The sequence below is a fragment of the Marmota monax genome, unplaced genomic scaffold (genome assembly GCF_021218885.2).
Source record: "Marmota monax isolate L192 unplaced genomic scaffold, Marmota_monax_Labrador192_F-V1.1 WCK01_AAM20220418_F8-fsc00011, whole genome shotgun sequence".
NCBI classification, from domain to species: Eukaryota; Metazoa; Chordata; class Mammalia; order Rodentia; family Sciuridae; genus Marmota; species Marmota monax.
In genome coordinates, this window is record NW_026693082.1 from 8,343,001 (window position 1) to 8,368,433 (window position 25,433).

Here is a 25,433-nt window from a genome sequence, read left to right on the forward strand (position 1 = left end):
AAAAAAGAATAGTGTCACCTTAGATTAGGTAGAGAGAAGTGATGGGAGGGGAAGGGTGGGGATGGGGGGAAAGGAAGGACAGTAGAATGAAATAGACATTATTATTATTGTGTGTATATATGTGACTGCATGACCAATATGATTCTGCAACCTGTACACTCAGAAAAATGAGAAATTATATCCCATCTGATTCAAATGTATGATATGTCAAGGTCATTGTACTGTCATGTGTAACTAATTAAAACAAATAAAAGAAAGAAAACTGTGGCAGAAGGAAGTGGCAGAGGAAAGCTGTCAACTCATGGCAGCTGAAAAAAAGAAAAAGAAATGGAGGCACCAGGGACAAAGTATAATCCCTACGAGTATGTCTCCAGTGATCTACTTCCACCAGCCACTCCCTACCTGCCTACAGTTCCTATCCTGTATTCCATTCAAATTATTAATCCATCAAATGGGTTAATTCACTGATTAGATTATAATCTCAAAATATAATAATTTCAGATAGAAACACTGGATAATCCACGAACCTTTGGGGAACACCTCATATCCAAACCATAACACTTCTGATGTTTCCTCTTAGTAAATTTCCATTCACTATCCCCCACCCTATCTTTAACTATAAATTCTCACTCATCCAGGATGTATTTGGAGTTGAGCACAGTCTCTCTCCACTGCACAATCCCATTGCAAAGGTCTTTTTACTCTTTTTAAGTGCTTTGAGAAGTTTTGAAATTTTTAATTTAACAATTCCTAGCTAAGAAACCCACAAGAAACATTTTTCTTGATGACTAAAATGTTCTCAATCCCAGTTCCAAGTTCCTAACACAGAAAATCAACAGTGGATGAACCTTGATATCTTAGGAAGTCATTATTTCTCCAATATTCTTGTAAGAGATGACATATTAGTAATATTTCTAAGCTCTATGTCCAGATAACTTGACACAAAAGCAGCAGTTCTTGCAAACTTCTACATAGAACAGGCACTCAATCAATATATACAGATTGACTTATTTGATATGTTTTTATAAACATTGAAAGTGTGTATACTACTTGTAACTGTGTATTTTCTCTAAATACACTCTTACCATAGTTATCCAGTCATTTTCAGTTGCCATCTGGTGCATAACTTTTGGCACAGGCTTGTGCTGCACAAGTCTGCAGAGCAGAGAATTTATTACAACAGTCAATGCTGCTATCCATTCAAGATACAGAGGAAACTTCTGTAATCAGTAAGGACTATAAAACAAACTGAATGAAAGTCTTGAATTTTTCAGATATGCCATGTTTAAAAATATTTTTTTACTAATTCAGAGGAGAAATAAATTTGATTGATAGCTGGGATGATTTCAAGGATAACAAAGGCCTAAAGAATGCAGTGGCCACATGCGGCTTGCAACTGCATATTTTCACCCACACAAGTGGGCTGTGTTCCTGAGACAGATGTCGTTTTACACAGAGATGGCTCAGTACATACTAGCTCTGGCAAATATTCTCCCAAGTCTGCGGTGACAAATAGAAGTACATAAACATTCTAGAATAGTTCATCATGATTTAATCATAGAATCAAATGTAAATTAGGTGTTTCATTCTTTATGATATTACTAAGAAACACACATACACAGTAATAGTCAGCCTCTATCTTATGTCTCCTGGGCCACTGTGTTTGTACAGATAGTCCCTTGGGAATTGCTGCCTTAGTCTGGTAGCCAAAGTAATTCTGCTTCCTCTACAGCTGCTACTGGGAAGACATGTTTCACAAACTTTTCCTCATTCCTTTAACCATACAAAAATCCTTTGAACTTCCCCCTACTGAGGAGCCCAGGCAGGGATCCATGAGGTAGTCATTCTAGAAATAACAGCAAGTAAAAAGTAACAAGAGGCAGGATGTCCTCCCCTAGCATCACCACCTGAGGCTTTCCTTCTCCCATATTTCTGTAGCTGCCTGTCTTCTAGCAAAAAGGCTCATTTGCCAAATCCCTAGCCCCTGTTTCATCTCAACTCTTACAAAGGCTATAGATATCCTTTAATTATTCTTCCTTTCTCTAACAAGAGTCTAGGAAATTCACTAAACATAGGTGGCTTCGAAAAGTATAAGAAACATGGCTCAAGACCTGTCTTCTATCTGTCTTATGTCCTGCCAATACTCTTTAAGGAAAAATTAAAAGTATTGACTTTTTTCATCATTGTCTATTTGTTCTACTTTCAAGTAAAACCCTTTAGAAGTGCTGGAGAAGGAAGAGATTTCTTTCTTGGGACCAGTTTTCTTATGTCTTAGGAGTCAAGGAATGGAAGAAATAGCTGAAAATAAAGAAGGGAAGGTGGCAGTGGAAAGGATAGCATGCTGCCAACATCTCTCAGACAAAAAAAGGCAAGGGATGGGAGGGTGAGGAAAAACTACAAGTCTGTCCTAGATGAAAAACTCTTCTAGGAACTTCTTCTAGACGGAAGTCTTTGTCCCTGACAGTTCTTTAATTCTTGACATCCTGAAACCCAGTAAATTTTTCTGGTATATATCCCTCTTCCTTCTAGTGTTTGTATCTTGCCAAAACATTGGTTCACATGTATCCAAATAGCAATTTCTGTCCAATACACCACAGCAGAAAGGTGCTCTTACTAGCTAAAATACTGAGAACATAGTATGTTTTTGAGAATTTCATGAGGGCATACTATTTTCAGTTGCTTTGCCTAGCACTGAGGTTTCAAAGATGAGTGGTACAGTCTGGACTTGAAATTGCTTCAAGTTCTATGAAGGAAAAGCAAAAACATATAAAAGGCATTAATATGATAAATGCCCGAAGAACACGGACTTTCTATAACCAGAGCTTGAGAACCTAGTAAAATGAACTAATGTGAAGAAGACAGAAAGGGAATTCCAGGTCAAAGGAGCAAGTGATGCAAATACAAGGAGAGTCAGTAAAGACCTAAGGATCTAAAAGTAACCTGATATGACATTAAGTAAAAGTCAGGGGAGAGAAAGAGGACAATGGAGAAGTAGGTGTGAATAGATCATGAATGGCTTTGTCTGACAAATACAGAAATTTAATTTTCTATCAAAGATAATGTGAATACACTGAAGGATTTTCCCCATAGAACAGAGATATTATCAGATTTAGCATTCTGCAAGATATGATCAGATTTAACCTTTAAAAAATTTGCATTTTGGATAACAAATATGGGTATTTGCTGCCAAAAGAAGACGACCAGCTAACAGTGTATATTTCAGGTGAAAGATAACTGACCTAGGACAGTGGCATTAGGGACATAAATGCAAAGCATTATGTTTTTAGAAATGTAGAAAAGATGGATTTGGTGATGATCAAAGTGTATTTAAGGGAGAGAACAGAAAATAGGGTGTTTCCCAGGTTTGTGACTTGAATGATGAATTGACTAAAGTTGCCTTTCACTAAGGAAGGAGATTTAAAATTCAAGACTTGATACATTTAGTTCAAGAGGCATCAGACCAGGTAATTAGAAATGTCATGGCAGCCAGAGACCAAGGACTCTCAGTAGGAGTATGAGGACTGAAGATGCAGGTTCTTGAGGTAGATCATGTGGAACTGGCCAGTCCATACCCTGTTGATCTCTGCCTAGGATACAGCTACCAGCATCAACAGATCCTCTTTGCTCCACACTCATGAGCTGTGAACTAAACATAAATCAAAACCTACTCATGAATCAATGACCTCAGAAATGTGCCTGGCCTGCTCTTTCAGGTTGAAAGCTGAGAGCCAGAACCAGGGTAGTGTCATATTTTCAACTGGGGCCCCTGTGGCCTTGGATTACTTTTTAAAAGACTTCTCAGCTTGGCAACTTGGCCAAATTTATAGTTCACGCCTTGGGCTTTTTGTCATTTCTGTTGACATGGTCTAGACCATCCTTTAGCCATTTCATAGCCTATCTAGCCCATGTGATATTTTTCATAAAGATTTAAAAAACACATCTTCTTTGGTATTCACCATCTTAGGGACTAAAAGCTTGGTAAGAAGAAGGTATCTTTGTGCAAATTAGAAAAGGGGGCCCTTGAGTAGGGCATGTCGTTTATACATGGCAGCTCTGACCTGATGTCTATACTGAGATACCCTGTTCTTGTGTTTGGTGGGAGTATTTAAGCCCAGTGTTAGTCTTGAACTGTTTTTGTAACTCACTTATACTATAGTTACTGTTAACAACTATCATGCTTTACTTTGACCCTAGGGATTGATATCTGAGATGAATAGAAATGAGTTGTTCTACCATGGTACAAACCATGTTTGGAACTTCAGAAATTTGTACTAAAAGTGCCTTGAAATCTTGATAAGCAATGCTGTAGTTTGGATAATGTTCCCCAAAAGCACATGTGTTAAAGGCTTGGTCCTCAGCTTGTGGCTCTATTGGGATATAGTGGAGGTGGAGCCTAGTTGGAGAACTTCAAGTCATTGTGGGTCTAAGACCTCAGAGCTCTACTCTTTCTTCTGCCTATGAGGTGAAGGCTTCCTCTATTGTGCATTCATAACACAGAAACAAAAGTAACAGGCCAAACAACCACAAAGTGAAACCTCCAAAATAAACCTTCCATCTTTGTATGTTGATTATCTTAGATATTTGTTACAGTAATGGAAAGCTAATTAACACAAGCAATAAGACAATAAGCAAAAAGACACATACAATAAGACCTTCATATTCCATTCTCTGTGTAGTGCTAGCCCAGGGGGAACACTGTCTAAAGTTAAGAGGCCTTGCCCCTCAGTATTCAGCAATCACAGCTACATTAAAAAAAAGTATTCTTCAGGCATGCTCTACAGGACAGTAAATTTTACACATTAGATATATTATGGATAAAATTGGATTTTGCAGACTAGTCTGAGAAAATGACAATGATAATAAGTCACACAAATGAACTCACATTAGGCCACCATAAATCATAAATCTGTGCAGAAATATTTGTTTCTTATTTTGAAAAAAAAATTAGCCTATGGCAATCTTTCTCTATCAAGGAGACTCTAAGTTCATGACGTATTCAGAGGAACCAAAAATGAGCCAGCTTTTAGAGATTGTTCCCTAGAGTAGGAAAACAGCAAGAAAGCTTTCATAATCTATTATCCATTTGCCTAAGGATCCACAGGCAGAACACAATCAAGAATTCCTCTACCAAGGGGGCCCCTGCCTGTACTATGTGCTACCTATTTACAGGAAAATATCTTAGAAGGAATACCTATGACACTGTTGGTGGTGACAACAGATAACAGGAAAATATTTTTAGAGGCCAAAATGGATCCCATTTTCAATATCTGAGGATATATATGTATCTTCTCCATTCCTTGTGTCACTAAGATGACTGAGGACTCAGATTATGATCTTATGAATGGGTTGGGAAATTAAATATTCTCCAATGTTTTTATATTATAACTTATATAGTTATTCTGTCCTTATCCTGAATGAACTAATTTGGAAATAAATCATCTGTCCAAGAATAATTATTAGCATAGTGTAAAAATTTAAAAAAGGAATGAGAATTTAAAAAATTAAAAAGTACTATTAGGAAAACAACTAAGAGAGGTCCCAAATGCCTCTTGAATAAATTACATTCCCTTAAGAGGCAATAGGCAATGAACTATAGCATCACACTAAAGATAATGGTTTTCTCCTTTTTAACTTTCACTGTTAATCTTAAAAAAAAATCAATTTAAATGCAATAAATATTTTTTTCTTGGGCTAGGAATGATCTAAAAAGAAAGTTGAGTGTAAAAGTTTGATGTTGTCTATCATTCTTTACCAAAAGAGAGAATAGATAGGATGTACTATATTTTTCTTTTTTAATTTAGAAAACATTTAAAAAATAGATTTTACTTTTTAGAGACCTTATAGGTTCACAGAAATATTGAGAGGAATGTACAGAGCTTTCCCAAGTCTCCCCCACCTCCCACATGCATACATTCCCCCACCACAAACATTCCCCAACTAAGCGGTACATAGTTGCAACTGATAATCCTATATTGACACGTCATACTCACCCCAAGTTCATTATTTACATTATTAACTCTTGCTGTTGTTCAAAGGATTTTTAAAACATGTATAACAACACGTATATACTACTATTTAGTTCTAAAAAGTAGTTTCACTGTCCTAAAAATTCCCTGCATCAGTCAAATGCTCTTCCCTCCGATTCTCCATGAATTTAGTCAATTTGAGTCCCAGAAGGTTAGAAGGTTAGAAGCAGCTCTCTTAGTTTATTCTCCGTCATTCTATAATTTGGTTGTGACTACATTTGCTCGTGAAGAACAAAGATCTGCTGGGCAAACTGCTGGGCAATCAACGATCTTAGGAATTACTTGTTTCTCTTAACCTTGCCCATAACTTTGCAAGCAATCTCTTAAATTATCCCACTTCAGATAAGTTTTAAAAATTTCTCCTGTTTTCTTTCAGGATAATGCATAATGTTACCTTCATATTTACTCATAAAATTATTATTACTCTTTTACATCATAAAGTAGCCAGAGTATCATAAATCAAGAATTATAAGTACCTGTATAAAATCTTGTAAATTATTATTTAACATCCTTATACATCCAATACTGGTAAGGACTTAATATGTATTTTCAGATTCAATTTTTAAAGAGTGAAAAAAAAATTTAAATGTTCAGAAAAAAATTACAAATCTGATTAAAAGTTGCAAAATATCTGTAAGAAAGGCTGGTAAATTTTTCTTTATTTTTATTATATCAAAAACACAACAACAAATTCTCTGGGTTTTATTAATGTCCATTATTTAATTAATGTCCTGTAGATGTGTTCTGGACACCTGATCCATGGGAAACAAACCATCTTAATAGGAAGTCTTTTCTAATAATAGCCAAGGAAATGCAACTGCAGCATATTTTTCCACTTATACTGGAGAAATTAAATGAAGTGCATACAGTCCCTTACTCTGGCTCTACCTGTCACCTTGGATTAATCATTCTCCCTCAACAGTGAAAAGAAATTTTTTCTTATTTTGTAAATATTAATGACTACATAATGTTTGTAAATATTAACAACTTCACATATTTTCATTATAAATTCCCTCATGTTGTAATAAAAAATGGTCTACCATAATTTAAATTTAAAAACAAAATGAAAAGTAAAAAAATCTGTGAATTTATTTTCCCTTGGTAAACAGCACTGTATAAGGGGGTATGATGCTCTTGCCAGGTATTTTGTAATAAAGCTCCTTACCTTAGTTTTTGGTCGAGCTCCAGTTGACATTTGGTTTGGTACACCATCAAGATCCTTGAAGTTTTCAGTTTTGTTCTACAATACTTTTTGCCCCTGATGTTCTGTTTTATAAGTAATCTCCAGGTTTATAGAATCCTATAGAATAACAAATTTAAGCAGGTTTTTTTCACATATAAATAACTTTTTCTAGACAATAATTCAAGTAATTACGGATGTATCAATAAAAATATATTTTAAAATTATAATAGCTTTGAAAATTAATATAAAATGTAAAAATATTCTTAAAGATTAATAATTTTTCCAAAGAAATTTATCCTTAGTGTAATTAGCACTAGTAAAGCCAGAAAACTTATTTATAAACTAAAACTAATTTTGAACTATCAAAGTACGATATAATACTATACTTGCATATTTGAAAACTTTTATAAATAGCAAGATCAAAGTGTTATAATTGTTATTCATTCATTTCTTAATTGACAAATAAATGCATACATTTATTGTATATGAAAAAATATACATTTATAGCCATAGAAAAATATATATGTAAAACATAACTTCTTCATTTCTTCCATTGGTTTTTGTGCTGTTCAGTTTCTCCCACAATGAATTTTGGCAATATATGTTTTAATATAACACTATTATATTTAGTCATTCAAATTTATTATCAGACTTAGACTCTTGCACATGTGAAAAGAATTCGATATTATAGCCACCTTGTTCTTAATTACAACGTTGAATTGGAAGGGCCTAGACTTTAGATTAGACAGACTCAACAGCGAGACAGATAAATAATCTTATTATATTAGATTTCAGCCTAATCATCATTGCTTCTGAGAAGTATTGCATTACTTCTGGTAGATATTTCAGTGTATTCTTGTACTACTTCTATTAAAACTTATGTCTAGCATTCTAATTATTGAATAATTAACTACTTCATTAAATTGTAAACTCTATGAAAGTAAAGACAAGCCTTAATTTACTACCAAGCACTTAGCAGTGTCTGAAACAGAGCAATCATTCAATAAATATTTGTTAAATAAACAAGTAATTATTTGTTTTCAGTGACTTTCTTTGTCCCTTCCCTAAATTTTAGTTGATTTTTACAGTTACCACTATGGTTTGAAGGTCCTCTCCAAAACTCATGTGGAAATTTCATTGCCATTATAAAAGTATTAAGATATGGGACCTTAAGAGGTGAGCAGGTGATGAGGACTAGGGCTCTGCTTTCATAAATAAATTAATGCCTTTATTGTAGAAGTGGATTTGCTTAAAAGCAGCTCCCTGTTGCTCTGTCAGTCTCTCATACATGCTTTTTTGCGCTTCCACCTTCCCCTACAGGATGCCACAGCTGGAAGGTCTTTACCAGATGTCAGGACCATGCTTCTGGACTTTCCAATCCCCAGAACCATGAGCCAAATAAACTTTCGTTTATAAATTACCCACTCTGCAGATATTCCAGTAAAGCAGAAGAAAACAGACCAAAACATGGTACTGGGAGAATAAAAGAATGGTGAAGTATGCAAACTCAGTAGCTGGAGTGTTAGGTTCAAACCTAGGCTCTGACACTAACTAGCAGTGTAATCATGTAAGCAGTGTAAATTACTTTCCCTCTTTGTAAATTATTTGTAAAACTAGAATAATACTTTGCATTTCCTGGATTGTAAAGAGTTTATATGCATAAAACACTTTTAAAATACCTGTCACAGGGTAAGTGATGAATTAATATTAGCTATTGTTATGATAGTATATGACATGTAAATGGATAAGGGAATAATGGATCTGTAAAACAGATAAAATGAAGATATTCTCTTTGCTTCAGGAAGGATCCTCTGAGGACCATGTGATGTGAGTTTTCAGTAATGGTAATCCTTTTCAGTGTTCTTTTAGAACCATTACAGAGGACAAGCCCCAGGGGTCAAAAGGAAAACACACAAAAACAAAAACAAAAAAACCTGTTTCCTTCTTTGTGGAAAAAAGTGACACAGTCAGAGAAAATTATTAGGTTTGGTTCCTTAGCGAAATTTTTCTTATATTTTTAGGTTCTTCTGAAACTAGAATTTTTAAAGTATATAATTCAAAGGGATTAATTTAATATCTTTTTTACTGCAAATAACTAAACAAGATTTCCTTCAGGCTTCATAACTCCATGGGAATTAATTTTTGCTTAATAACATTTTTTAAAATTTTATTCTTTTCTTTGAGTCTTTATCCATTCCTTAATTTTTGTAGTTCATATATTATTCATACAATGCTTCTTCATTTATTCTTCTCCCCTGGCTACCCCCTCCACACACAGAAAAAGTAACACCAAAAAATTTTAAATGCTATCAATATAGTCATTTTCTAAGGTTGCTATGAATAGGTATAAACTCTAGAATATTAGACTTCACTGATGTGATAAATATCACAGAATATTTTCATCTATATACAAATAAGCCATGAAAAGAAATCAACTATGAATTACAGAAAATGAACAATAAAATTACCTTTCTAATATATGCCTAAGTTTTACAAGAAGAAAGCTTAGGAAAAAAAATTTCTAAGGTATTCACCTTAATGCAAATATACTAAAAAATTATGAAGTGCACTACTGACTATCTGAGGCTGGGGAGATAAGGAGCAAATTCTCGACTCATTTCGTCCTTCTTTCAAAATAAAAGAAATATGAGAATATAAGCATTTAAAATAAGTTCTACTCTTCTAAAATTATGTTTTAATATTTATATAAAATTCAAAATTTAGCATGTAATTCTTTAACTTCCTCATTTGCAAAGAAGAATCCTACTAATTATCTAATTTAGAAACTGAAGACTAAGTAAACTTTCTAGAGGAAAACAAAATATTTGTATTTTTAAAATTCATGTATTAAAATGTTTAGAATATTAACCAAAATATCTCCTTACTTTTTGTCAGTTAACTGAATATTAATATCCAAAATAATGTAATAATTAGTTTGGGATTTCCAACTATAAATGAAGTTAAGCTTAAGGTCAGAGTTTAGCATATGCTGAACATTGTCCTTGTTATTTATTTTCATGTAGATTTATCTTACATGTCAAAAAAAAAGGTTGTGTAATTAACCTTCAGAGAACATTAAAAACATCATGAAAAAATGTAATCATATGATAGCTTTTCCCAAGCTAAGCTAAAATAATTTGCATTGAATTAATCTTTGTCAATATTTCTAAGTCAGTTCTTCCTATAATGGAGACTAATGTACTTACTTCTGAATGACTAAAAATATATCACAGCACTCCAGATCTGAGAAACAAAGAGGCCTTCCAGTTTTTCATATATTCGATTCCTTCTTTCCCTTCTCACTAACTACCATTTATTTAGTGATTTAACTTAGTGTAGTGAAAGCAGGTTGCTGTCTATATTCTTATCATGATTCCTCTTATTATTTTGTCTGTGTGACCTCGAAAGTTACTTGACCTCTCAATGTCTCTTGTCTCATTAAGGATGTTATCAGAACCTACTCATAAGGTTTTATTTGTTACTTCCCATTTTATTTTTAGCTCATATTTTCCCCAAGACACAGCCAGGTCTTCAGGAAGCTAAAAATCTAATTACGTTATATTTTCTGTGAGAGCTATGGACTATATCCTTTCTGATGGGTGAAGTACTATTAAAAAAATCAACAGGGATCCAACATGAACACACTAAGGAGAAAGTTAGAGCCATGTAAATCGAAGAACCCAAATGTCTTTATGTCAGTGTGTTCCATTGACAATGGATATAGAACTAATGGAATAAAAATGAGATGTGAGAATACAAGGGGATCACATTGATGTCCAGTTCTACCTAGTTACATATAAAACACACTTTTGAAATCTCATGCTTTATTTTTCACTTGTATATAGTTAATTTAGTTATCTTCATGTTTCACTCACTTAAAGGCTTTCTTAATAAAAGCACATCTTTGGAACCTCCCAATTCTTGTCTCTTCTCATTTAAACAATCCATTCATTCACTCATATGCCAAGCATTATCCAAGTACAATGAAAGCAAAAGTGAATTTCACACATTTTCTTAAAGATTCTCATCTAGGGAGAAAGGGTCGTGTAGACAGATAATATTACAATCCAAACTATGTACCAAATGGTATGGGAACATAGACAAAAGAGCAAATTATTCTGCCTAAGGGAAAAGGAAAAGTTCATGGAAGAGGTAACCTTTAAACTCAGTTTTGAAGGATAAATAGTACTATTTCAGGGCTAGAAAATCCCAAAGGCATAAAAGCACACACACACAAAAATACAGCATATTCAAGGCACTGTGAGGATTTTTATCTGACTTCATCTGATGGTGCCTAGGGAATAATGGCAGTAAATGATGTATGAGGGTGAATGGGGGACCCCCAGATAAAGAAGTCAAACATTAGGGAGTTTGACTTTTTTGCTGTAAGTAATGGGAACGCTGTGGATTCTATTTTTATGGTTGTATTTTACAAAGGAGAATGTTAAAAAAAAATACAGGGAGACTGTATAAATACCAAAAAGTTTTATGCATGGATAATAGTCACCAGTATTCCAATATTTCTTAATTTGAGATTAACTTTCCCTTACTTTTGGCTCCCTCCTTTGTATATGTGTGCTTTTTCAAAATAATATCTTGGTTTTACAATAGATACAGGAAAGTACACAAAACAGATGCATGGCTTAATGATTTCCCCAGTGATGCTGATCTTTATTATGAGGACTAAAAAGAAAGCTCTGGGCACAAATGGCAGCTACTATTATGCTCTTTCTTGATACCAGTCTGAGAGATACCCTAGATGCATACTTCATTATAAGGTAGTTCCCATTACATGAGTGTCTTTTTTCTCTAATTACTCTAACTTTCTAAAACGGAAGGACATATCTTATACTTACTTTATATTAATCATAATACTGTTCAGAACTTTGTATATTTAAAATTTCAAAAATAATTGATGAATGATCAATGAATAGAAATAAGTAGACCTATAACATCACCATAGAAATGCTTTGGGACAGGCAAAGAAAAATCTAACAATAAACTTAAAATCACACCTTTTGTTATCTGAGTATACTTTTTACTTTCTCTATATTCTCAGATTTCTTACTATGAATAGAATGGTTCATTATTTATGTCCTAGAATCTTCTACCATAAACTGTTAGGCCTTTAAAAACCGTCATTTTGAGGAATCAGGTTTTTGAAATATCTTCCTTGGACTGGTATGCAAGATTAATGAGAGTCCATAACTTAACTGGATGATAACACTTGGCTATGTGTAAAGATGTCTCTAAGTTTTGTAAAAATGCTCCACAAGACAAGGAAAAATAGTAAAGACAGAGTGTAAGTTTTCTGGGTGATTCAACAAATAAACTTCGGAGTTCAACATAAAAAAAAAAATTCACTTATCAATTATTTAGTCATGAATCCTTGTTTTAAAGATGTTTGAAACCATGTTTGATGTTTTTTAATGCCTGCATTTTGTGATAGTGTACAATGATATAGAGAAAAAGATCATTTTCTAACATTTTTTTAAGAGAGAGAGAATTTTTAATATTTATTTTTTAGTTTTCGGCGGACACAACATCTCTGTTTGTATGTGGTGCTGAGGATAGAACCTGGGCCGCACGCATGCCAGGCGAGTGTGCTACCGCTTGAGCCACATCCCCAGCCCATCATTTTCTAACATTTATTTTATACATAGAATACATAGTAGAAATGTTAAAAGTGATTATAGAGTTTCAGTAGTCTTTTAGATATATTTTTCTTAATTTAGTAACTAAATGTCTACTGTAAGCACCATGAGAGTAAGCACTCTGCCTGTTTTGTTGTTGTTGTTTATTTGGTACCAGGGATTGAAGTCAGGGATGCTTAAGCACTGAACCACATCCTCAGCCCTTTTAATTTTTCAGACAGGGTCTCACTAAGTTACTTAGGTCCTCACTAAGTTGCTGAGGCTGGCCTCAAATTTGTGATCCTCCTGCCTCAGCCTCCTCAGCTGCTGGGACTAAAGGTGTGCATCATAATGCCTGGTTGGATTGTGCACACTGTTTTAACATTTATGTTATAAAACTTAATTTTATTTCATTGTTATGTAAATTATGATCATCTGCTATCAAACTATTCACTAGAGATCAAACATTGACTCCAAATATGGAAAGTGAAGAAAATTAAAATGCATGGTTTTCTCAATGAAAGATCTCATTTTTTTCTAATTAATGATTTTTCCAAATTATGGACAAATATGAGAAGCAAAATGAGTTGATTACAAAAATCAGAATATGGTTAGCAAAAATAAAAGTTAAAAAAGCACAGAATAGAAATTTTAGCCACAAACCTTCCTTTTGGCTTAATATTGATGCTTTAAAAACAGTTTAGAATCATTATTTAACTGTAATAATTTCAAATTAATACACTTAAATAAATGATATGCTCTGTTTTAAATTGCACCACAGAGAATCAACTGCAATCAATGATGTATTATATTTTAGTAATATAGAACAAAAACCTGAAAGCAGAAAATTGAAAGTCAGTTTATTCTTTTGATTTTTTAAAATAATTCAATTATATGAATGAAAGAGCTATAACAAAGGCCTGCTTTAAAAGGGGAGGGAGTTCTTCAATATAGTTAGTTGTTTTGGACTAAGGTCAAATTTATTTTGAACATAAAAAACTTATATTCTTTCTCTTATCACAAAAGCTGGAGTAAATATGTTCCAGCCCTCAATAAGACTATTTGTGCTTTGGGGATAAAGGGAACTTTGCACCCTTATTTATGGCTTCTTCATATTTCTCTATAATAACCCCATTCAGGGAAAGAAAAGGCACATTTGTTTTACTGATTCCATCTAAGCACATTATAAAAGGCAAGATAACTGCCAGAAAATCTATACTTAAACTATTGGAATGTGGGAGGATTGAGCAATCCCATATAGAACACATAGAGGTCAGACTTAACATCTCAGTTAGGCTTCATCAGGATGTGAAATAAGAGCATCTGGTGATTTCTGAGACATTAATAGAGTAGGGTTATGGGAAAGTGACTCTAGGTTTCACATTTCCTTTCTCACTGTGTGCATGTAAATAAATTCAATATATATGAGGTTAAATCTGTGACACAGAATACTGAAAATTGCAGAGGTGAACCAGGATGGAAATGGTGAATAAGATGACTAAATTGTTTGCCATTACATCACATACCATTATATCATATATATATATATATATATATATATATATATATATATATATATTTTATATATATATATACATTTTATATATATATATATACATTTTATATATATATAAAACATCATTCATATATGATATATATATATATACACACACACACACTCATATAACATAACACATATTGATACTGAAAATTGAATCCATGTGTATTTTTTTGGTTTTTAAAATAATTTTTATTTTTTAAAAGTAAATTGTACATTACAGGAAAAAAAAAAAAAACAAGCAAAGAACAAAGTCATCCAGTCACAAGAAGCTTAGTTGGACGTGTCCCTCTAGGTTGTGTGCATATATACACAATATAATCCATGTGTATTTTTAAAGTAAGGAGATGAGGTAATTTCAACAGTGCAACATCATTTGAATCATTTCTGGTCAATAAATGTAAGAATGTTCCAAGCTGTATTTGTTTATTCTATGGGCTGTGAAAATGAAAATGAACTTCCAAATGAAGAAAGTCAAGCTCAGGGAATAGATTATTGGATTCTCAAATATATTTTCTTATCACAGGAAGATCTCCTATTGGATATGAGAATGTTTTAAATTACTTGTTCTTTATATACTGCATAAATATTTTGTTCTCTTAGTAGGGTAAGAATTAGGTAGACAATAGGGATGGGTAGACATAATAACTAAAGCTGAGTGTCTTGTGTTCAAGGAGATTTCAAGTCTATCTGGATGGAGAATCCTAAGGGCAAACTTAAAAGGGAAAACCTGACAGAAAGCCCTTCAATGAATAGTCTACTATAAAACAACTTCATTTTCCTCTTTAAGGAAAGAAGAAATTGCTTCTGTTATCACACTGAACAGGAGAACTTTCATTTTATGTCTGATGACAGTCTTTCCTCCAATCCCTGTAACAAATTAATTATTAATATGCTGGAGCAGATCTCAGGTCTCATTTTGTCATATAGCCTTCTAAGTGAAACGGCATCATGGTATTATACTATAGGTTTGTTAGTAACAAAATTCACGTGGGTGCTATTCACATTGTAGCTGAAATTTTAGTCTAGGTTGTTTTACTAAATTTTATTTTAGGTTTATAAAACCTATTTCAGGATGCATTAAATAGCAAGAGAGCAAATACCAAAATGTCTGACACCTAAATCCTATCGATGATAAAACTGTTTCAGAACAACTGACCACGGTTTTCAATAAAATGGACAAGATGTTAACATAGCTGAGGCAGGTTATTATTTCAAAGGTTTTGCATCCTAGTTTTTTAAGGTAGTGTTCTGCATTTAATAGAGACCAAATCAATGTTTACTAAATTAAACTATATTATGAGCAGCAAGCTGGAAACTGTGCTTTCTGAAATATTACTGCTATGTAGACAAGTTATGGCTCTTTTCTCCAAAGTTAAAATGGCCTTTCTATATAAATAACTTTATGAATAATAACAGAACATATCATGTATCACTTTATACAGTATCTTTTTAAACCTGACAGGAATCTCCCAAAGTGGACATCTTGTTTGATCAACAAGGGAAATGGAGACTCAGAAAAAGGAAATAATTTACTCAATCCACCTACCCATGCAGGAAGTAGAGGATTTGGGATTACCTCCTGATCATTCAGATCTTTCTACAGGACACCTACAGACCTGTGGGCAATATTTTATGTAACTGTTCTTGACATGAAGGTGACAAATAAAACCCATTCTCTGGTAAGCATATTTCTTTGCTGATATCTATAAAACATAAATAAAAGGATAAATTTCTTCCTGCTTGACTATAACATATGTTTGTAAGAGTACCAAAGGTGACATATTGATTTTACAGCTTCAGTACTGTGGAAACTAAACATGCTGGTCTCTCAGAAGGAAGAGCAGAGGGTGCTTCCCCATGCAGAAGATAGATTTAGACAAACCTTAAAGAGAACCAAGGGTATTTCCCAGGAAACCACCTGTGGCAAGGGGGTATCACTTCTAAGAGGATCCACAAACACCTCTAGAATCAAGACAAAAAGCTAATGTTGTATCTTTCTGGTTGCTTCTGATGTTTGGAGACAAAAATGGTGATACTGATATGCAGAAAAATGTCCCATTAAAAAAAAATTTAAATAAAACACATCTTCCTGTGGAGAACTAGAAAAGTTGAGTAAAATACAAAAAGGATTTTTGAAGTTATCTTGAGAGGTAAGATCATGAAGAAGGGTGCAGAGAAGTCTGCTTATATTCAACTGTATTTTGCCTGACTTATTTGCCATTTTGGAAACTGTTCCAGAGGCTGAGAAGAAATGTAGAAAATGATAGCTAATAAGAAGATTAACTGAGAAGAGCTTTCAGGAGTCCTATGGTTCTAAGAAAATAAAAATTTAAGATTTTAGGGCCCACTGTGGAGATCTGAAAACACCTCAGGCTTTGAGTTGGTACACATAAAGGATCATCCTAGGAGTAAGAAAGAGTCTGAAATAGACCAGGCCTAACAAAAATGGAAAAGCAATTTGAAATAATCTCAACCCTTCATTAGATTAAGGTGTTCTGCTTATAGCTTATTTCCCAATAGATGCAAAAGTAAATCTTTTATAAAAGTGCAAAACTTCCTTCTGAATACAATTTTTTGTGTGAACAAAAACAGCATTCCATTCAGAATTTCTATGTATACCAAAAAATATGAATAAGATAAAGACAATAGAAATAAGATGTATAGATAATCCAAACATAGGAATTATGAGGCACAAACTATAGAATTTCACTAAAGTAGAATCTGTACATAAGGATGACATGAAAATTCTAGAAAAATATAACTCAAAGTAACTGGAAATTTAAATTAAAAATTATAAAATATAGTCATAAAATTTAAAGAAACTATGACTTAGGAATAAACAATATCAGTGCCAGATCTATAAAATGAAAATTAAAAACAGCAATTAAATACCAAAATAAATGAAGATATTGCCTTGTTTATTGTTTGAAAAACTCTATATTTTTAAGACGTCAATTTTCTCCAAACTGATGAAGAGATTCAACAAAAACCCAATTAAAATCTCAGCAGGCTTTTGGAAAAATATAAACTTTGATTCTAAAATTCATATTAAAATGCAAAGGATTTAGAATAAATAATTTCAAGAAAACAGAATATGTCTTTCATTATCTTATTTCAAGATTTGTAAAGTTATATTAATCAATATAGTGTGGCACGGGCTTAAGGAAAGATGTGTTAATTGAACTAAAGAGAAAAAAGATTCAGAAAGTCAATTGATTTTTGACAAAGGTGCTATGGATTTAAAGGATGACCTTTTTTTTAATATATATTTTTTTAGTTGTAGATGGGTACAATACCTTTTATTTATTTATTTTTATGTGATGCTTAGGATTGAACCCAGTGCTTCACACTTGCTAGGCAAACACTCTACCATTGAGCTACAACCCCAGGCCCAAGGATGATCTTTTTTGAATACATACAGAAATAACTGGATTCCTATTTTGAAAAATATGTATATTGACTCTTGTTATTAAAACATACAGAAAAATTACTTTAAGTAGATCAGAGGCATAAATTAAGTACAGTCCACCCTTTGTACCCATGGATTCCATGTTCACAGATTTAACTGTGGATGGAAAATACTTTCTTTTTTTTAAATATGTTTACTGAACATGTAGACTTTATTTTTTGTCATTATTCCCTAAACAATAGAATAAAATAACAATTTACATGGTATTTTTTTACATTGCATTAGCTATTTTAAATAACCTAGAGTTGATTTAAAGAATACAGGAGTGCATACATAGGTTATGTGCAAATATCATGCCATTTTCTAGAAGAGGTTTGAATACCTGCATATTTTCATATTGGAGGAATGTTCTGGAATCAATCCTCCAAGGATATCTATGGAGGACTCTACATAGTGAATACTAAAAAGAGGATCTTATGGATAGCTTCATGCTAATGAACTTGAGTATCTGGATAATTACAAATACCTAGAAAAATACAATTCACACTCCTCTTCAAAAGACACTATCATTAAAATGAAAACTACACACTGGAAAAAAAATATTCACAACATATACCTCTGACAAAAAAATACTTATGTAAGATGTGAATAACTCCTACAACTCAACTAAAACCAACAACTCAGATTAAAAATAGGCAAGTTTTGTACATACAGGTCACAAAAATGAGGTAAGTCCATATGCTCATCAATGATTAAAACTGAAGTCTGAAAATACTAAGTGTTGCTTTGTGATAGAAAGATCTGGCATCCCTTTAACTAGAAAACAGATGTTTGAAGAGTGCAGATGTAGATGGATTGGTGGCAATATAAGTGTTCTTGGTTTATGCTCAATAATTCTTTTTTCAATAAGGCATGAGACAAAGCCATTAGGTTGAGGAGGAAGTCTGTAATTTGAAGAAGAAAAAAATGAAATATTTCGTTTAGAGAAAGAAAATGAAATTACTAGGGAAAAGCAATAATAGGGCTAATCAATGTAGAAAGCCCATTTAGATGTCTACCCAATTGTTAAGCTGCTGGGAGCAAGCACAAAAAACATAAATGCACGAGAGTTTGTCCATGGTTTGTGTTTTGCCAGGAAAGTTAAGTGCTGAAGGTCAAGAGTTGAGGATATTTTCACAGGAGTGACTTAATTACCACTATTTCTGAGAGTTATGCAAATTACAGTATAATGATGATAAAATGAAGTAATTCCTCAATTTAAGGTTGGTTGGATATGAAATCCAGGAAAGATGAGAATATATAGAGAAGTTAAAATCAGAGAGATGGGGATTAGCCAAAGCTGAAATATCCAATGATGAAATACTTATTCCTTCATTCCATACATTCATTGTGAGGTCTAGATACTATTTTTCTGACTTCCACACTAACCTTTTCTGGCTTTCACTGTGACCTTCGCTTTCACATGTTTTCTATTATCTTCCACTATGGTTTTCCTTTACTCCCTGGACATCTTGTCTCCTTGTGCCATTTCTCAGCACTCCTGAATGATACTGTAATGTTGCCCATAACCCCCATTGGCTTTTACATAAATATGTGCCACGGCATTACTCAAGTCCGGATGGCTCCCTTCACAACATGTACTACCAAAACTATTAAAACTACTACTGCAAAAAACTCAAAATAAACAAAAAACTAAAATGTCCTTATTTGGCCACTTCAGATCATATAACTCTTGTAAAATCTGCAGGCCACCCCTCTTTTACAGTTTACTTTAAAGTCTCTATTCCTTTTGCTCTTTCACAAGTAGCATTTTAAGAAGTGCTTTGAAATTCCAAAAATTGTCCACCAAAGCTGAAAACACTTTCTGGGGGAACTAGGCACTTTGCACAGAGAACACTTTCAGAATTAGTATAAAATTAAAAGAAGATGGATACAGATTCACAAAGATTTTACTTTTTGCAACATACTTGGCTGCTCCCCCGTTGGCCCTAAGAACAAAGCCAATGTACTCTGAAGCGCCACTAAGATCCATCCCTAGGAAAAGTCCATACAGGGACAGGGGCTCGCCAGTACAGCACAGAAGTGGAAAAAAGTCAAAATTTTCTTCGGGTACACATTTGCACAGGGGGCTTTCCCTTAGTTAACGAAAACTGATAGTGTCCAAAGCCGTACCCTAAAAGGTTGAAAACAAAACTGCTCATTCTGACAAAAATAAAAAAAGGGAGTCAAAGTAAGTAAATTACTTTGTGACATCCTTCTGTATTTAACTTAAAAATATTCTCGGTTCCACATGAATAGCCTATTGGCCTGCGCGACACCCATCTTCCTTGCGACTCCCCAAACTTCTCAGAATAAATGTTTAAAGGAACAACGGGGTGGGTCAAGCAGGCTCATTAAGACTTAGAGGGAAAGTCTGGGACCGCGCCCAGCGCATATCTGGATGGCTAAAGATTACGAGGAAATCTACAGCTCGAGTTTTTACCTCATATAGCACTGACTTTCCACAAAGATTTCCAGAAACCTGACTCCCAGCCAGAAAACCGATCCCAGTGGGCGGGGGAAAAACACACACAACACTTATTACGCCACCATTCCGCTTTGGCGGAACAGCAAACGTGCAAAAATGGAAAGACATTCGGCGGCGGGAGCCGGCATCCTAAAACTGAGCAAGCGCAGGGAAAGAACCCGCCCCGCTGCCCCTCCTCGCGCTCCCGCCCAAACGTGGCGCGAGCACCGGAAATCAGGGCCTGCAGGCACCACCCCGGGCTTCCGCCCCAAGGCCCCACGGTCGCCGTTCGGTTCCGGTGCTAGCCCCGCCCTCACGCGGGAACGCTCCCGAAGTCTTAATATCCGGGACGAGAGGCTGGCGCCCGCGCACATTTCCGGCTACGGACACGAAGGAAAGGATCCGGTGACGCCTGTTCCCATTTCCCCAGTGGCCCAGGCTCTGGCTCTCGGTGCTGCAGCGCCATCTGGTGCTGAGTTTCTCGCTGCCCGCGGAGGGGGCGCGCGCTTAACTCTCCGAACCTTCCAGAGAAACCGCGGCCGCGACTTGCCTTTCTCTCTCCCGCCCTTCCCGCGAGGAGGGAGGGACCAGAGGCTCCGCCCCACTGAGTTCCCGCGCAGAATGCTTTTTGCGGGGATTCTGAAGCGGAAACTGCTTGTAGGAGAGATGAGTACCCCAGACGGAAAGGAAATTTGTCTTTCATAGTTTCAAGCCCAGAAAAAAATAGCCCTCCCCCGTGCACTGGGCCTTTCCCTGACCTACCCACGTCACTTTTTTTTAACTCTTTTGGGACCTGGGAGCCTCTCTTTCTTTTGCACTGTGGAGAGATGGCACAGGCTTTGTGGCGTTGATTAGCTCCCGCTTTTGTTTCCATTCGTCTGTTGAGCTGGTGTTACAAAATCGTGCGGGGTGTTCCAGACCCAACAGCAGAAAATTTAGTGGAAAATTTGCTTTAAAAATTATCCATGGAGGTTGGGCGTGGTCCCGTATGCTTGTAATCCCAGCGACTCTGGAGACTGGGACAGGAGGATCATGAGTTTAAAGCCAGCTTCGCAATTCAGGCAGGCCTTAAGCAACTCAGCTGAGATCCTGTTTCTAAATAAGAGACGTTAAAAAGTGGGGCCTAGGGTTGTGCTTCAAAGGTTAAGCACCCTGGGTTCTATCTCAGGTACAAAAAGAAAAAAAAATCCTCAGAAACTTTGAATATAGATTTGTTTACATGGAACATTTCTTTTAGATAAACAGGGAAAGTAAGCCCTTCAATTTTAGCAAAATCGAGATAAATGTTTAATTCTTGCCTGTAAACATTTTCCTGGAAGCTGAAGCGCTTACAGTATTTAACTAGTTTTCGCTGTTTTTTTTTTTTTTGGCATGGTGCTTTCTGTATCAAAATATGTAGTAAAAGGGAATAGCCCTTATAATTCTGATATTAACTTGCCATTAGATGTTTGTTCTATACTATTGGTTCTCAAAATTGTGCATGAGTCAGAATTCTCTGAAAGGCTAATTAAAAGATTGCTGGGCCTCAACTACATAGTTAATAAGTGGGAGGGAAGATCTGGGAGTAAGTAGAGCAGGATAATAACAGTTCTTAGGTGATACTGATGCTGTTGGTGTTAAAACTAATATGGAATAACTTAAGAATTCAGGATTGCTTTGTCAAGAATGAGTGCCCTTTTCTGTGTATTGCAGGGAAGGTGGTACTAGGTTAAATTGCTGATTTAAAAGTGGATTATCTTTAACTCCATGAAGGGGAAATAATAAACTAAGCTCTAGATCTAGGAAAGTTGTTACATAAATACTTATTTAGGCCACTAATTCATATATGTATGTTCTATATATGATAGAGGGTGCTGTAACATCAGGTATATTAAATATTTCAGTTATTGTGATGTAATTTCTGTTGTTCACATTAACTGTTGAAAATTGGTAAATCAGAAATGACTACAAGTAAGGAGAAAAGAGTTTCAACACTTTATTTTTTACCGTTTGGAAGATGACAATTTTTCAGTTTCCTTTTGCATCAGGTGATAGTTCTTTGTTTCACTGAATCATCTATCCCTTACCCCCTATACCATATAAAAATGTACACCTCAAAACTTATTTATGTTGTTTTCAGCAGGCCTTTTAATCTGTCAAAACCACTGCATTTATTGATCCCTACCTATGAATAAAGCATGCTTCACTCTATAAGCTTCATCCTTGTTTCTAATAGAAATACAAATATTGTTAGATAGGTTGTTTTGTTTGTAACTGATGATATTCCTAAAACTGATAAAAACTTTGGAATGTTTTTTCTAGTAGGAGTGACTTTACTATAAAAAATAACTTTATCTCCTTGGTTTTCAAATTAATGTATCTGATAATCAATGAAGACAACAAAATGGTGCTTTTGCAATGATTCAGTAAGATTTCCATTAAATAAATGCAATTTAAGAGCTTCACTAAAGTGTGATGAAAGAAATGAATTCAATATGAATTTTGCAGAATGAATTCATACTATTTATTACAAAGTTACATCAGATCAATGCAATTGTACCTTATATTTTTTATTAAATAAAATTAGGTATTAATTACACTGGCTTTTTTCCTGTGTATTTTAAGTCAGTCCACTAGATTACTTCTATCTCTGTATCAGATGCTGATTTCCCTAAATCAATTTTTCTTTAAGGCAAGCTTATGGGCTTTAAAGTCCTTAGGAAAAAATGCAAGGCTCTTTTTCTGTACTTTAATATGAATGAGCCCAGTTTCATAGACTGGTTTTTACTCACAACAAAGGACTTCTTAGTTTCAACCTACTGAATGAGTTATTCAAGCTTACTTAATTTGGTATTAATAGAGTAAAATTATTGTATTACTACAAATAACTGAGGAGTCTAACTTACTATGCCATTAAGTAGTCTGGTGCCATGTCTTTTGGAAACTTTGAACACTCTTGCTCTGCATGCATCCATACCTGCAGGCTATTGGAATTTCCCTAATATCAAAGAGGACTGTTTTTATGCCTGTGAATTATCAGTGTTACCTGGAAATGTTGGTTATTTTTAATTATTACTATTTTTTCACTTATTATGTTTTTAGGATTGTGTGAGGTTTTATATTTATGCATTGTATTATATTTTTTGTAATTGCTAGGTGTTATAATCTGGCTTTAAAAAAAATACCCAAATTTCACGTTTGTTTTCTTTTTTCTTTTCCCCTCTCACCTGAATGAACCTCCTCCGTAACAACAGCAAAGGATAAAAAGAGGGGTTGTATTGAGAAGAACTGTCCCAAAATCATGGCATTGCCCCAAGAGGCTGAGTACCTTGTGTTTGAGTAATTATTGATTAGCCATTTAGACTAAACAGAGAATTGTATATGTTCTGTGCTTTAATTGAAACGAAACTTGTAATGAATTCACTAATGAAGAGGGGAGAACTGTGATATAAAGTCTATCTACTCAATAGTATTGGTACTTACTGTACTTGGTGAGCACTATTAAATAACTATTTTCTTGACTGAAATTATTTCTGACATATTTATTATGGTTATTAGCATTACCATTTATCCTGGCTCATTTTGTCAGTTAGCATTATATGAAATGTTGTAGTTTACTTTCAGCCAAATTTTGATGGAGTTTGATGCAGTAATTAGATTAGGACCCCACTGTCAAGATTGCTTTTGAAAGTAATTTCTATTAGCAGTTACTATGGGGGGGGGGTCATATTTTAAATTTTGTTTTCCCTCTTATTTTCTTACAACACAATAAATACATAAATGTATTTGTAATGAACATCTGTGGAAAGAAGCATTTCTCCAAGAAATGCAAAATAAGTTGATTCAGCTGACACAAATGCCTTTAATATTATACATAACTTATTATTTTTAGCTGTAGATGGACAAAATATCTTTTTATTTATTTATTTTTATGTGGTGCTGAGGATAGAACCCAGGGCCTCACATATGTGAGTAGCTCTCTACCACTGAGCTACAACCCCAGCCCTTACAGATAACTTTTATAAATATTGTTTTTGCTGCAATCAATTGACTTACTAAATTTCTCATTTTAGCCTAATAATACTGGTGCTCATATTTTGATTTAGTGTTAGACCAGTTTTTGTGTCTTTTATACTGGCGATGCATCATATTGTTAGTTACTGCCAGGTGAATCTCTATAGCCTTCATATTGCCTTATAATGGTGTTTTAGTTTTCAGATTTTCTAGTCTTTTAACTTTTTAAATTTTAAAATCACATTCAAATTGTCTATTATTTCAAGCTAAGTTATTCTTTGGAAATAAGCTTGAATTAAATATTCTGCTGTCTTCATTTCATTGTCAGAATATTAACATTTCTTATTTGTGATCAAAAGAAGACTACTTTTGTGCATTTGTTACATTGGTAATTGATAACAATTTTATATGTAGATAAGTTATAATAACTTAAATGAGAATATTGACTGAGCAGATGATAATTTTTTTGATTAGCACATCATAAGACATGGATAAAATATTTTATTTAATAACAAATTAAAATATATCTAAAGTTTCCATACTAATTTCAGCAATGTAAGTTTTACTACTTTAGAAAAAGTAAAAATATCATGGTATTTATATATGGTTTTAAAATATTACCACAAAAATAGCCATTCCAAGTAGATTATTTACAACTGTTTATGTTTCATTGTGATTATTAACCATGCACATGTATTGCTCAGAATTAGTCATTAGCACTACTGAAATGAGTCTAGCTTTTCAGTATTCTTGATGTTTTACTTATATAGATGTAACTGTTATGTAACCCCATTTTTGGGGTACCCTTTATTGGTTTTTTGCAAAATATGTATTGTTTGCATAATTATGTTTTTTTAATCTTTTAAAAAATTTTTGATTAGCATTATGTGCACATATTAATGGGTGTGTGATATTTCTATATATACATACAACTTTCATGGATTAATTAAATCCAACCTCCAATTATTCATTCTGTCCTACCACACCTTTCCCAACCTTTATTTTGGCTCCACTGTCTTAAATGTGTTTCTATACCAGATGGAATTCAGTCCCTTTAAGGGAACTTCTACTAAACCATTTTGTGTCAAGTACAATAATGTCTCCACAACTAAAATTCCTATT

At 34.0% G+C, this 25,433-nt stretch overlaps 1 protein-coding gene across 4 annotated transcripts in view; it reads right to left on the reverse strand.

Annotated features, from left to right (window-relative positions):
- Window positions 1-25,433, reverse strand: part of Stard13 (StAR related lipid transfer domain containing 13) — a 482,586-nt gene that overhangs the window by 335,169 nt on the left and 121,984 nt on the right. The window contains exons 1-2 of one of the 4 annotated variants that reach the window (XM_058582528.1): window positions 20,869-21,009; window positions 7,192-7,326 (exon numbers count right to left, since the gene is read on the reverse strand). In XM_058582528.1, coding sequence (XP_058438511.1) covers window positions 7,192-7,221 — 30 coding nt within the window. In that variant the 5' untranslated portion in view covers window positions 7,222-7,326; window positions 20,869-21,009. Of the gene's footprint in view, window positions 1-7,191; window positions 7,329-20,294; window positions 20,426-20,868; window positions 21,010-25,433 lie in introns of those variants that run through there. The other 3 variants (XM_046454060.2, XM_046454058.2, XM_058582529.1) reach the window with 3 other exon arrangements.